Source organism: Folsomia candida, unplaced genomic scaffold (assembly GCF_002217175.1).
Source record: "Folsomia candida strain VU population unplaced genomic scaffold, ASM221717v1 Fcan01_Sc002, whole genome shotgun sequence".
In the NCBI taxonomy this organism is placed as follows: Eukaryota; Metazoa; Arthropoda; class Collembola; order Entomobryomorpha; family Isotomidae; genus Folsomia; species Folsomia candida.
Genome location: NW_019091194.1, coordinates 8,868,513 through 8,883,553, shown reverse-complemented (window position 1 = coordinate 8,883,553; position 15,041 = coordinate 8,868,513). Strand labels below are relative to the sequence as shown.

General features: G+C 35.7%; 1 protein-coding gene across 6 annotated transcripts in view; it reads right to left on the bottom strand.

Moving 5' to 3' along the window:
- The window catches only part of LOC110842914 (mucin-5AC), a 78,259-nt gene that overhangs the window by 13,836 nt on the left and 49,382 nt on the right, over window positions 1–15,041 (bottom strand). For 5 of the 6 annotated variants that reach the window (XR_004834153.1, XM_035848624.1, XM_035848623.1 and 2 more), the window contains 4 exons: window positions 13,677–13,851; window positions 11,740–11,856; window positions 1,674–1,894; window positions 65–95 (listed from right to left, as the gene is read on the bottom strand). Coding sequence is in view for 5 of the 6 variants with exons in the window: in XM_035848624.1 (XP_035704517.1) it covers window positions 65–95; window positions 1,674–1,894; window positions 11,740–11,856; window positions 13,677–13,851 (544 nt within the window). In the remaining variant the exon portion in view is untranslated. The remainder of the gene's footprint in view (window positions 1–64; window positions 96–1,673; window positions 1,895–11,739; window positions 11,857–13,676; window positions 13,852–15,041) is intronic. The other variant, XM_035848626.1, reaches the window with a different exon arrangement.

Below are 15,041 nucleotides of genomic sequence, written 5' to 3'. Positions count from 1 at the left end.
TTGGGATAAAAATGATTGGCGTTAGTGTGGTGTACAACAGCAGGACCCTATAAAATTAGCTTACCTGAAGCATTAGAGAAGGTTTTGCTACAAATCTGAAATTTTCAAAAAGTAGATTTAACACTTTTTGACACAATTTCAGTCAAACGTGAACAATTTTTCATTCTCGTATTTTATCCATTCTTCAATCCATATTTTTCCAATGTGATCGATCAACGCATGCAAGTTAAGATCATTTTCCATGGTGTATGATATATGTATGTATGTATGTAGCTGCAGACTTGACGATTGAAGCAGAAGCCTGCAGGAAGCAACCAAAGAGGGAACAAAAGAGTTGGTACTCGTCGTCATCATTGTTTTAAAGTTTGGACTGCAAACAAGTTGAGCGTAATGAAATAAATATCGGTCAGACACAGAATTGAGTTTAATTCAACCACGTAATGAAATAATTGGAGTGGTTTCATTTGGCTTGAGGCGAACAAAGACTGCTATTCTTCTGTTTCAAATACTATATACACCGGAGTTGCATGAACATTGTTGTATTGATATTGATCTGCTCAATAAAGCTCCAGCCAAAGTTTCTTCTTGGGTGAAAGTTTGTGGACAAAGTTAAGTTTCTTAAACTTGAGCAAGTTTGCCCCCTGAGTTATCTCAACTCGAGATAATTCGGGCCAGGCCATCAACGCAACATTGGCCAAGTTTAAAACGAAATAATGATACACGACAGGCAGACTGTCACATAACTTGATAAGAAGCAAACCCATGCCGAATAAGTACACATATACGAATATAGCAACAACTAATAGAACCATTCCTGTCTCTTAAAGATAGGCTAGTCTCCATAATCTAATCCTTAAGCGTTGCAATTTCATATGCCTTTTCCAAAAGAATTAATACGTTACATTGTTATGTAATTAATAGGTTAAGCAATTAATACAAGACCAAAGTAAAATTTCCCGTAAGAGAAAAGGTATAACACATAGCAGATGACAGATACATAAATGCGGCAGCATACGTACATTAAATTAAATTAGATCCAACCTAAGCAAGCAAATAATATCTCACGCAACCTTTTTATGCAAATGAGAGAAAGTCAAGAGAGAAAGCAGATTCAATTTGAGTCTGATTTGAAGAAGATTCTACTCCACCTCAGTCACTCACTTGGACAGAAAAAGCAGATATAGAATGATGTGACACATCTTCAATTTTGAATCATTACTTGGAGAAAGTTTCCGAGAAAGTTGAAGAATTCTTGAATGGTTCTCTTATTCTCGCGCTGTCTCTACAAACTTTCAATAGAATAACGACGAAGAAGTTGAAGGTATCATGTCAAATTGCCAATTTAATTTCGATTTCAACTTCAACTTTCTCATCATTTAGTAAATTGAGTGTTAGGAGTCGTGCACACTCCATCCACACCACTCCACCTTTTCCGATCCAACTCAAATTCTCGGCATAAAACTTGCTCTCTGATAACTATGCATGTGTGCGGAATAGTGGATGAAATTCATTTAAATCAATTCACTCTTAAGTTTGTGAACAAAATTGCACTTAATCATAATTAATCGCCAATCGATAAAATAACTTATCAATCCATATCATTTTAGCTCAACGAGAGAGAGAGAGAGAAAGGAGGAGATTTAAAAATGTGGCTATATTAAAATGTAGCTTACCACACATCGTTGAGGTCCCGCTTGTCTATTGGGAGACGCATTTTTCTGTCGGTTGGTGAATTTTTTATGCTGTTGTACTTGTACTGATGAGTTTGGAGTCACATTTCCGCTTGGCTGTGGTATTTGGATGGTCATCGAAGTTGAAGATGATGAGCAAGATGACGATGGGAAGATATGATTCTGCTGAGGAATTCCACTCATTTCATCACTTGAGAATACGCCTAAAAGAGAAAATAGTTCCAAAATGAGATTCGTCTCATATTTCTGGGTAAGCGTGTATGCATAATGCTTATGTACCCTATTCTACATCTTCTATTTCTAGAACTACTGTGCTAGAAATACATGCGATGCAGTTCAATAAAGGGATACAATAAAACTCATTGTCTGGTAATAATTATAATTGTATTCGAGAATGAAAAGCCCATTAATTAATTTTCTTTCATTTCTCGCTTTTGCCTACAAATAGATGCCAGTTCCAATTCTCTCATTCACCAACAACGTCCCACAACCAGTCTTTATTCTTCACGATATTATACGTATTCATTTCATTCAGACCAAATTTTCAGTTATGTTCGAAACAAAGAAGGATAGGAAACGTGGGTGAGAATATGCATGGCTTGAAATGTCCTGCTCACAATATCCAAAAGCATCGCCCAACTAAATGTAATTCCTTTAACATTCGCTCCATTTAACGTACATTTTTTCACATCCGCTTGTATCAGTGCTGATTTATTTATACATGTTGATGTCATCACAATAAGTAGTGTATACAAAAAGTTGATAACAAAACTCTGTGATAACAAAACTCGTGCTATTTTAAAGTGTACTTATGTAAATATGTACTTGTATAATACGTGTGAGTGTATAAAGTGGATATCAGAGGTTATCAGCATCGGCGTGTTGTAACATAGTGAATAGTGACCCTTGACCTTACCCTAGTTTCGGACAGCTTAAAAAAGCTAACTTCCTGGTATACCAAATATGCATGCATACTAATCCATAATATAACATCGTACCACCACCACCACTACTGACTAATAGCTACTTTGTTTCACAGGTTTTGATCCTATAGTTTGGAGACGAGTAGATTTAGACCTAGTACGAGGACCAGAGGGAAAATGGTTTCATATTACATGAAATTTAAACGATGTTATAAACTAGAGGGATGAATAGCCATCGAGAGAAAGTGGCTGCTCTGCTTTCTCCAGCCCTTTTATGCGTCGAGGTACTTTGTATGAAGGTACAAGGACGTACGGTATATGGACGCCATCCAAATTTATCGACAAAGTTTTCCCCTTTCTGCAACTTTTGCATTTTTACTCACAGCCGTAGTTATTGGATATGACGGAGACTGGATGGGTAATAAACTGTGCACATTTTTGCAAACAATTGTAAAATTTTGTCGTTTGTAGAATCGGCAATATTTTCAAAATATCTAATTTTTAGTTGACACTAAATTATTTTATACTAGCGTAAAGCCTAAGATTCTAACGTCCCAGTGGGGGGAAGGGGTGTAAACAAATTGCCAAAATTCCGCGAAATTACACTTGCCTGAATTGCACTGAGGACGTTGTCCATACCAAGTAAATGCTATAAACAGATTGAACTTCGTGTGTCAAAGAAACTTTTACTAAATGATCCACATAGGAGCAAAACTGCTGAGCTCTGGGAAATGTTATTTCAAAAGTTTCCAAAATGGTGTGAAGAATTACTACTTATTATCCATTGAATTTTCAATATCCCCTTGTTTTTGCTCTCTGCAGAGCAATAAAATCCAAAAAATACTGAAAACTCTTTACATAATTTCTGCTCAATTTTTTAAATGAAGCATTAGGGACATTCGTTGTGTCGATGATTTTTTTTTACAATATTCGAGTAAATCCGTTTGTACACTTTCATGATACATAAGTTCATTGGTGTTGCATACAGTTGACCTAGTGCACTCGTCGCTCTCAGTTCAGAAAACAATACATTTGCATTTGTAACCAAAAAGAAACAGCTAAAATTAGCCAAAAGTCATCAAGAACAATAACAAACTTTGCTACAAACTTGCTTTATACTCTAGATGCATATGTACATACATATAGCTGCAATTTTACATGTACATTTCAGTTTTCTATACATACGTTAAGGATGTGTGTTCGATGGAAGGAAAGTTGTTAAAATCAGTGAAATCGTACACAACCATGATCCTACCTCGCTTTTTTTACTCTACCAAATCCTCTTGATAGACACATAGTTGATGGCTGCTCAAGACCAAACAATCCGTTCACGCCATGCCATTTCGTCTCCATTCCTACCATTCTTTTATTTTCGCTCTTTCTGAAAAAAATAAAGCAAATCTCTGTCTTCTCCTCTGTCGCCTCGATTTTTAACTGACTCGGTCCATGCAGTACACCGTCGTCGTCATGTAGAGAAAACTATAACTGCATGAAAGCATACATATCTGTAAACCTTAACGGAGCCTACGTTACGTAGACCACCACAACCCACCGCTTTATTATGTAACAAACAACTACACTGCGGAATCCACTCATGCATTTACACACACAAAACACGAAATGGCGAGACAACATCGCCGAGAGAGTACTTGGAGTAGTAGTAGAACAATGCATATTATATGAAAACAACGATTTGCATGATGGCGAAGTTCATTATATGAGAAGTTTTCTTTGGCACTTTTTCAAATCTCCTCTGTTTGACTTGGATCGTGTGTGGGATTGCCGTTTGAAAGAAAGTGGAATTTCTACTATGCATACGAAGTGAAATGATGGATCAATATTTAGAAATTTGAATAATTTTGTCTGCGATGCCTAATGATCAACGTCTATACGCAAATAAGAATGGAGCTGAAGTATGCAAGCTATAGGAGTAAATTTTGCATATGTATGTAAAACCTTACCGTCTATTTATACAAACTAAATTATGAGAAACAGCAAAATAGTGAAAATTAGGTGAAAGTATATTGATTGGGTAAACATGCAGAATTTAAAGTCCCACATATGGAAATATTGGTCAGAATTAAATGAATATTTACGCCACAATTAAAAATAAAATCCATTAGAACTTGCTCGTCTGGGTTTCCTTTAAAAAAATTAAACCACTCGACTTCACATTTTATTGTCTCGGTTATATAGTCTTTCCATCCTACTCATCATCAACCAAATATGTAAATAACTGCCGTTGTTACATGTGTACAGACACTTTTGTATTTTGAAATAGTCAAATCTTGGCTGAAGTCTCTACGTGGTTAAAAACAAAAATCTGGAGACCTTAAATTCCTAAATTCCTTGGCACTTATTTTCACGGGTTCATGTTAGTAATTTAATCGCCTTAAGTTGGCACATGAACAGAAAGTATATATGCACATATGTACAACATACACTGTTCCATACACTCAACATTTGGAACAAAGTATCCAATTTAATTTAATCTTACTAATCCGATTCTATGAATTAATCCTTGTTCTACACATCAAATCAAGAAGGAGGCATTGTTGTGCATACACACATGTATGTAGTGCAAATTGAGAAAGATTATAAGCCTAAACTTATTGCGAATGAACATGCAAGGTTTTTGCTCTAAAATAAAAGACGTACAAGTCAAATAAAGTCTGTGAATAATTGTTTTTTGTTAAATCCTGGAAAATGTGTAGAGCAGAAAGAGATTTAGAGTTTACATAGGTTTTGAGGTTGTTAGTAAATTATGTGGAGCTTGCAGCCAATCCGTTCTGATGTGATGATCACAAGAAGCAAATATCTTATCCAAATGCTTGCATATATACTTACTTGCATATGTGAAAACGGGATTGGGAGATAACCATGCACATCTGTACTTGCTGTATATTCTATGAATGAGCCTCCTCCGAAAAAGAAGTTAAATCACGGCTGTTAGTTTGTTCTAGTTCGTTTTTCTTTGTGGTTTGTACCAGGTGCCAAAAATCGGGATAACCTTGACATGAAAATCCTTATTCTCTCATTTTTTTGTTGGTCTATCAATCAACGAACTCTGACTCTTGCATACATGGTCGTCTGAAAGTGGAATGGGGTGGTTGGTATTGCTCATCCAGTGTATTTTAAATATTTCTTTGCCTAAATACACACACAATCACGTCATGTCTTTCTCAAAAGACGGAGGAGGATCAACCAACGTCAGCTATCAATAACCACATCACAGCATACATCATCACTATCCAAACCAAGCCACGCCAGTCATCAGCAGAGACGAAAGAAAATGTGCATGACGTAAAATGACGACTTTCATGTACAGAAAAACTTCTCCCAAATTGGATCTAAAAAACCTGAAACTTTCTGAAATTCCTTCTCATTTTTTCTTAATATTACCATTCAGATAATTTAAGTTCAGAGAATTAAGTACGTATCAAGATATTTATTTTATACAAATTTTAACTTTCCTGCATAATTAAAATCGTCCATTTTCAACGGGATGGGTTTCTTACATATTACATTTTGCTATGAACAATGAGGGACGTGCAGTTGAGCAAATTGAATGTGCCATTGAGGCGAAATACGTACATACATATGTACACGGAGCCTGAGAAGAAGGGAGTGTCACTCGTTCCCAGAATTATGTAAAAGAACAAAGGAAAAGGATGAAAGGATGACAGGCTGAGGAATAAGTAATTTAAAAATTTTGAATTAACATCTCGTTGATAGTCAACCTTTGTCCTCGTGTGTGAAATCGGTTGCTACAATTGCTGCAGTACTTATTATCAGCCATTCCGCCATGCACGTATGAGGGGACAATCCAGCCAAACCCAGAGCTCGATATGTGTGTCAAATTGGTTCAGTGTACTCGAAATAAATCAAAACTAATATATGAATCCATAAATTAAACGCAATTGAAACATTTACAACGTATCTTTGTGCATACATTACATTGTGTGCGTAATACCGACCAGGGGTGATGTGATCCATGTGTAATTAAACTTCAAAAATGAATTCCTTTCTTTCAAATTCGCCATTTTTATACCGAGTCCCGGAAAACCTTTCATTTTGCATTTGAAAGCCTCATCTCTTCCACTCTCTCTCTTCATTCGACATTGTTTCACAACACTCTTTTTCCCATACGTACGTATGTCACATCGCAAACTATGTCGGTACTATTTCTGTCTGGGGTTTTTGGAGGTGACGATGACGCAACTATGGCTGCGATCCATGCAGATGGGGGAGCAGCAGGAAGAATTTACATGAATTTGGATTGTCGGTGATGGAGAAATGGCTGGAAGCGAATTTCATTTCCTCTCGGCTTTCTGAGCTTTCTCTCATCTCGTAATCTCCGACCGCGTGCAGCTCGCTCTGAGTTTGACATCCCCACTGCCTCACTGAGGAGAGAATGAGATGGGACAAGGATGAAAAAAATTAGTAAGGAAAAAGGTTCACATCACAGGAAATATTGTTCCCGGACTTTATATAATCCGAGGAAATATTTTAAAAGTACTGCGAAATTGTGTGTATAAGCAACGCGGTTGCAACGCGGCCTCTGATTCTACGCCCTCGTTTCAAGTATTTTACGCGAGAATTTTTGAAGTAATTGTGATGATTATGAAGCACATTTCTAGATATTTGTTTAGCGTTTACGAAATATACATACATACGTATTTATATGATATATAGATATATTAGGTAAAGTTATATTTATATATATCTAACTTTCACCTACACGTCCGACATGAGGTTCAGAAATAAAGTTGAACAAACTCAAACCTTATTATTTCTGCACCTGATTTGACTTTCAAGGAAAAAATCACTTCTTTACCCGTCTGCCAAACCTTTTAATATTTTACACCCCGCAAGGCAAGTCACAGTAAAATGACTAATTCAGGAAATTACTAGTTTAGTCGGCAATACGTACGTGGCATTAAATTTTCGGAATAAGTGAAATTCGATTAATTTCAAAAGAACGGTGACAGAAAACGAAGGAACATAGCAAACTATTAAATCATGGAGATCTGCCAATCAACCTTATTTTCCCTTAAAAACAAGTATACAACATGAGATCAACAAATGCTCGTGAGTCACAACGGGCGACAAAGGTTGTTAGCAAAGCATTTATAAATGACTGGATTTCCTTTTTATCCACCCTAATAATCATATCATGCTCTCCTCATTCTAATCTCACTGACAACCCATTTTGATTAGAGATCTGAACATGAAATGTCTACATGCGTTCCAGCAATAGTGAAATGAATTGCTGGTTTTGTAGCGTTCTAATAAATTACGTACAAAATGTACTTAGGTATATCAGAATACTGTTCAAACTACGCATGTTTCCAATTCGTCTTTACTTTCATGCTTATTGTTCTACTTTATTTTAATTGTTTACTTCACACGCGTGTAAAGACAGATTTCTAATACTGCCCATAAACGTAATAATGTCTGCATTAGATATAAATACATATGTGCTACGAAGAATTCGAGTATTAAGTACTTGGGAAAATGTTAGGAAAGTGGCAGAAGACCAACAGCTGCAGGTCTCCCTCCTCTAATTTCTTCTGCTTAAGTAAAGTTGGAACTGGAAGAATTTTTGTGCAATTTAGGCAAAAAATGATTTATCTCATGAAAAGACCATACTTCGTTAGACATGCAGAACCAGCAAGTTCACTCTTTTGCAAGGCTCTCTGTGGACGGTGCATTCATATTTTTTCTCAACAATTCAATTCAGCACTTCTCATTTTGCAGACAAAACGGGAGCAAAAACCAGACGCATTTATGAACGTGTACGTCAGTTAGAAAAGGAAAATACAGAGAAAGTTGAATGTTTACAGTTTATATATGTATCTCACAGTTTTCCTCAAGAGGTGATCTGTTCACTTACATATTCGAGTAGAAAAACAAACCTGTTATGAAACACATTTGTTTACACATCAGTTTAAATAACCACTTAAATACATAAATTGGTAACAAATAATATATGCACCCCACAAGTGCAAACCGTATCTCGTTATCCGGATGGTAGTGTTGTAATGGAATGGAATGGAAAGACGAGAGAGAGAGATAGCAAGTTCAAACTAATGAAATAAATTATCGGTCACTGACTTGATCTACTTTCATTCATTAAACACAATATTCCTCACTCGCTTCTTTTTCCCCTTTAAATGACTATTTATGGGGAATAAATTCCTATTCCTATACTTTTCTAAACAAGCACATTGTCCAACACTTTGAATTGCATATAGTATAAAACTATTTAAACTACAACTTTCGGAATAATTTGTATTGTTAAAACCACCCTTTTAACAATATATGTAATATTTATATAAATAATCATTATGAAATATTAACATTGAGAATCGGAAAAAAAAATCTACATAAAAATCTTCTCTTCTCAGATGCAGATGTACAGCAAATTTTTATAACCAATTCACGAATATTATTAGAAAGTATCACCTACCATTTGTTATCAATAAATATCTAAAGGAAACGCTACAACAGCATTTTATAAAAACTTCTTCAAAAAGCTAAGTAAAAGTAACGAATCAGGCCTCGTATAGATTTCACTGCTTCGATAATTACATGGAAGCCATAATAAATGCGATCAAATAGTTAAATTGAAATCAAGCAACTGGACACTACTCGTGCAACTTGCACGCCTGCACCGCATGGCTTCTCATTATTAGCAACCCTTGAATGAAAGCGTGAATGAATGACTTTGATTCAAATTCAGGCTCGTCCAATTTCAAACGTCAAACTTGACAGTGTGGAACGTGTGAAGATAACTGGAACTAACACAAAAATCAACGCCACCCTTTATTAGGGGTGAAAATGAAAATAATAATTTACACAAATATGCACAATACGTACTTTCTAATGTTGCTGCGGTTCCCACTATTGTCTCGTACACATCATCGTTAATTATAGCAAACATGAGTCATCGGATGACGTATCATTAGAGCACGATGGAATGCTATTCTATTCCTTCAAAAATTTACCCTTTGAAGAAAGCGAGTCCACCATCACCAAAATAGGACATTTAAAATAGATACCAAACAATCAACCACGCGTAATATAATGTGCTGTCGCACTTCATCTTGCCTACTTTAGTATGCGTAGAAGCAAGAAGGAAATTAAAATTAACCCAGTTTTCCGGTATTTTCATTCGATAGTAAATCTTATTCAGTTCTGGAACAAGAAATGTAGATTTGGCTCGGTCGTTCATTAAGTAAAAATTGAGTCACATTTTTATACCAACGTTGACTACTTATGTAATTGGCTAAAAAATTCTGTATATTATTATTGTACCTCCATTTCCGGTGTAATATTGGAGCTAGATGACGGTGACTTAATGCAAATGGATTTTGAACTCTTGCCAAAAATTTACGAATTTACTCAACCAACCACGCCAACCAACATTTGCATTCAGCATATATCAACTCGTTTACTGTACAAAAACTCACAGACCAACTTCGTACGTAATAATATACACATGCTTTCCCCTTTACCGTATATCGCACTACTACCATCCCGTCAAACCAACAAACATCACTTTAACTGCACATTTAGTACGTTACATCAATACGCAAATATGTTGATGCAACGAATTGTTTGAGATGAATATTCGATGGTAAAATAAAAATGTGTCTACAATATAATATCCCATCCTCAACGTGTTTGTTTAAATTGATAATGCTCCCACCGATAATACCAGACAGTCCACTTTTTAGACATATCAATTTGCGAAGCTGTTAATTTATTAATTGGTTACGGTAGAATTTGAAACAATATACGATAAGTGACTTTATAAATAACAAATGTTTTTGCTTTGTGCCGTAATAATAAACTCATTCTTATTATTGTGGCATGTCGAACTGTTGAGCATTATATATTGTTCCAAAACAGAATCCTCTATCTTGATGCCATTCCGAGTCATTATTTTTAAGAAAATATGTGGCTTCTGGTACTCCAGCCCTCCTGCCTGCATATTGTTGTGCATACCTTTACCGTTACTACTCGTAAAGACAACCTAAAGGAAAGGACATCATTTTTCTTCGTCATCCTCAAAAATATCTCAATTAACAAAAATATAATATGTCTCGGCTTCCTTTCAAATACCCTCCTCTTGCCTAATGGTTTCGCTTAAAAAACTAACAGGAATGAGCGTGTGTGCTGTACAAGAATTAAAATACTTCGTATTCCAGTACTACTAGTACGGATGTACATAGGTTCCTTTCTTGGACACACTTTTCACATATTACAAAAATAGACGTACCTTAAATAAAAATTTAGTTATCTTTAGTCGCATCAAATATCTATAGTTTTCCAACTACTATACTTTAATTTTCCTACAAGTACATATCTGAGTCATCTTCATATTCTAGGATTTTGCCATCGACAGGCAGAGAGGCATTAGAGTAGAACTGCCTGCGAGAAGGACCACGGAGACAAAGCCTTTCACAAAACAAGGCGAACCTGGCTACACCGCATGTTTAATATGAATATGAGGTTACTTAGAGTTCATCCACCGTTACTAAACCAAAATTACACACTAATCAAATAAACGTCTCTTGCGCAAAGCACACGCAGCACTAATGAAAAGTTGATGCATTGGATTTATAATAAATAATCGGATTCGCGTGAATATTTCCCCATGAGCCCTGTCTTTCCCTCAGGCTAAATTCACCGTGTGCAACATACATAAGAGTCCACTCTCTCCAAAGAATCAAAGGTTCCATCAAATCAGACGAACGACGAACGACCGAATTAACCAAGATTATAAGCACTTCATTTTACACTCAAACCAATCCCAGACTTGCCATGCCTCAGGGAAAGCGGGGATTAATCCCTTCGCAGTTTAATTTAATGCTCTCATCTTTCTTGTTGTAGATTACAAATTGTCAGTTCATGTATTTAGTAGAACCATATACTTCTAATGCATAGAATACTGAGTGTACATACATGTGTACATAAATATGTATGCAATGTCGTCATGCATTAATACGATTTGCTGACTAATTCTTTATAATAACCACATTCATGGTCGCTGCTGGCTAATTAAAAGGTGTGTGCCGTAATGTAATGCAGAGTGCGGTGCATATTAAAAATGTTACCAGAATCATTTCTGCCCAAAGTGGGATGCGTCGCTTCTGATTCCGTCCCGTCCAGCGAAGTGCCGAGCCCTTCGTCTAACAAGTTGGCCAAACTCTCTCTGGACGACCCTGTATCTCCTGTAAGAACAAAAATGGACATTTTACTTGCGTATAATGACTGTTTTTTGTGTTCCCGTTACCCACCAGAATTATGCGGAATATGAAGACACACATTATCATCAATACTAAAGATTTTTTTCCAAAATTCGTGAATGAGAACTGAAAAGCTCAATAGCATATTATCTATTTGGTGGCCCGACCAATGTGCAAAGACAAATGTGCAAACGACAAATGTGCAAAGACATTCGTGCAAATGATAAATGTGCAACCTGACAAATGTGCAGCCCGATAAATGTGCGAACGATAAATGTGCAACCGATAAATATGCAGGAATTTTTCCAACAAATGGTGCAATATATCTTGATATAATTTAAACATCAAATCAAATTACATCTCCTCAAAACTAAAATTTGAAACATTAATTTTGTGGTGGCATCCCGTATGATGTCTGTTGAAGCTGTAGATCTTATATTGAGCAGTATTAATTTATTGTTAACTTAATATTTTACTAAATTATATTTTTATGGTGCATAAATTTCCTGGTACATACATCTTCGTGAATTCGTGAATTTTAGCCTATCGTATAGGCTGGAATTATGTACATATAAAAATTCTAAATTTCAATGAAATAATTCGGGATTTACTTATTTGCTGTCATTTTAAATTCTGTCCCCGAGGGGTGTCCCTAACTAAAGTTTAATTGTCACTAGCTAAATTTAGCATTACATAAATGTAAGGTTAGCATTGCAGTGATTCGGCACGGGAATTTTATTATAAAATTGACAGGGGTCAACCCCGTTATAATGATGATTAGTAATATTTAATAAGTATAAAATCTGCATTATAAGATCTCCAGCTTCATAAGCTTCACCACAAAATTAATGTTTCAGAATTCTTAGTTTTTTGATAAGATGTAATTTGATTTGAAGTGTAAATTATATCAAGATATATTGCACTATTTGTTGGAAAAATTCCTGCACATTTATCGGTTGCACATTTATCGGTTGCACATTTATCGGTTGCACATTTATCGGGCTGCACATTTGTCAGGTTGCACATTTATCGTTTGCACAAATGTCTTTGCACATTTGTCGTTTGCAGATTTGTCTTTGCACATTTGTCACCCCATCATGTATTTAGCTAAATGTGGTAGCAGCAGAATAATGAAAGTTTATGTATGGGTAGCAAACGTTCAAGTTGCTCGGGGCAGGCAAATGGAAAGAAGCACGCAATAGTCTCATTTGCTCTCTTGTTGTTAAAGAAAAGTGACCAATTAGTCCAAAGAAATGGAAAGGACGGAAATCACTGTTTCAAATTCTAAACCGGCGTCGTCATCTAGAATTGAAATAGTCATAAAATAAACTAGTCTACGTTAAATGTCGTTAATAGAGAAATGCAAGTCACAACAATTAATATTCCAAATAATAAACATGGTTTTCATTTGCTGCATAATGTATGAAACAGGAAGAATGAAATTGACATTTAAGACATTTGACTTATGTAAGGACGGTTCTCAACTAACGCGATAAAATAATTTCTGTTGAGGGACATTATAAAACTGGTGTCGTTAATTGCACAATACCAAATTGGTAATTAAAAATAGAGTTGACCAGCATGGTTTTAAATGGAATGATCGGATGCATTTTTGAAATAAACCTTCTTTGCTCGTATTTCTCAAACTTTCAAAATCTAACTGGTTCCTTTTTCAGGAGAGATGAAATGAATACTTCTGTTGTATCGTCATAGAGTCGATGGCGATCTATATCAATGTGCTTCACCTGTTTAAAGAGCTACTGTAGCTACTGTAAAGAGTAACTGGTGAATTATTATTGACTCACCTTCCAGTAAAAACCCTTCCATGATTGGATTGGACTGCGTGTGAAAAAATATGAGATCTTCCGGCGTAGCATCAGAACACAGGGATGACTTTGCTGAATCCGAGTCCACGGATGACGAAGTACAATTTGTCATTTGCTGTGCCAATTGATGCAGTGTCACTCCAACAGAATGTGCCTGAAAAATAAAGGGTACTTATGAACATCTTTTCTATACATACATATGTACATAGATATGTTTTCTACTTTTTAACCCATATCTAAATCAGGAAGTATTTAGAGGAGGCGGTCACTCAAAACTATATATTAATTTCAGTTGTCAAAATAGATATGTGAAGATGAAGCCAAGCTAAGAAACCGTTTATTATTATTTTTTTATTTCAAGACTTGGAAGGGTTGAGTAATGAATATGTAAATAATAAAACAAGATTTTTTGCTCCCTTGAGGTTTCTCATGTCTCCACTACTTCTTCAGACCAACCAAGTAATCTCGCCCCTTTCGTTGGTAGGTAAGAGCGTATATTAAAAAAAGGGACTTGGCCCAGTCAAGTTCAACTTTTTAGCTTTCATCTTCAAGGTCCACTCAACTAAGTCAAGCATGCCAACTCCAGAGATGACGTTAATAAAACAGTATCAAGTTTTCGTCAATATATGCTTAATAGTATTAATAATGGTACACGTATCTAGTCGTGAGTATAAGTAAATACGTCTACTTGCTTGTGTGTAGCAGGAGGAAACCAGGTTATTAAGTTTTGAGTGTAAAATGACAAAAACCGTCTGTGGTGTATTTCAATTTTTATTATTTACAAGGACTATGGAACGTACATACGTAGATCCCCCAAGGGTCGAATTCAACCCCACTCTTCATTTCTTCATTATTTTTTTTATTTTTAGTTTTTTATACTGAAGCATGTTTTTATTAAGTTTTTTCAAATATCCACACATGTGCATGTGTAGATATACCTCCTGTCTGTCTTGGTCGTCCTGAGTCCCACATGTATCCTTCATCCTTCATCTTAGCCCGACTTTTATTCTGACAACTGTCCTCAAATTCCCTTGATGCAACGGGTAAGCAAAAATGAGAAGAAGACTTTCTCCTTAATGGAGTAGTCTCAAGGAAGAATCCATTGAAAATCACCTTCCATTCTAAAATTAATAAGCCAAAAGCCTTCCAAATTATGAAATCCAATACAGCATCCAATTTTATTTGAACTTCTGAATTGATCCTAATAAGAACATGACATTGAAATACACATGAGTGAAAGGAATAATGATGTTCAACGGCTTCCATTCATGTACATCAAGAATAACTTGTATGTAATTTCAATCAGAGATGACCATACTTTCTCGTCAATTCCGGTATTTGGTC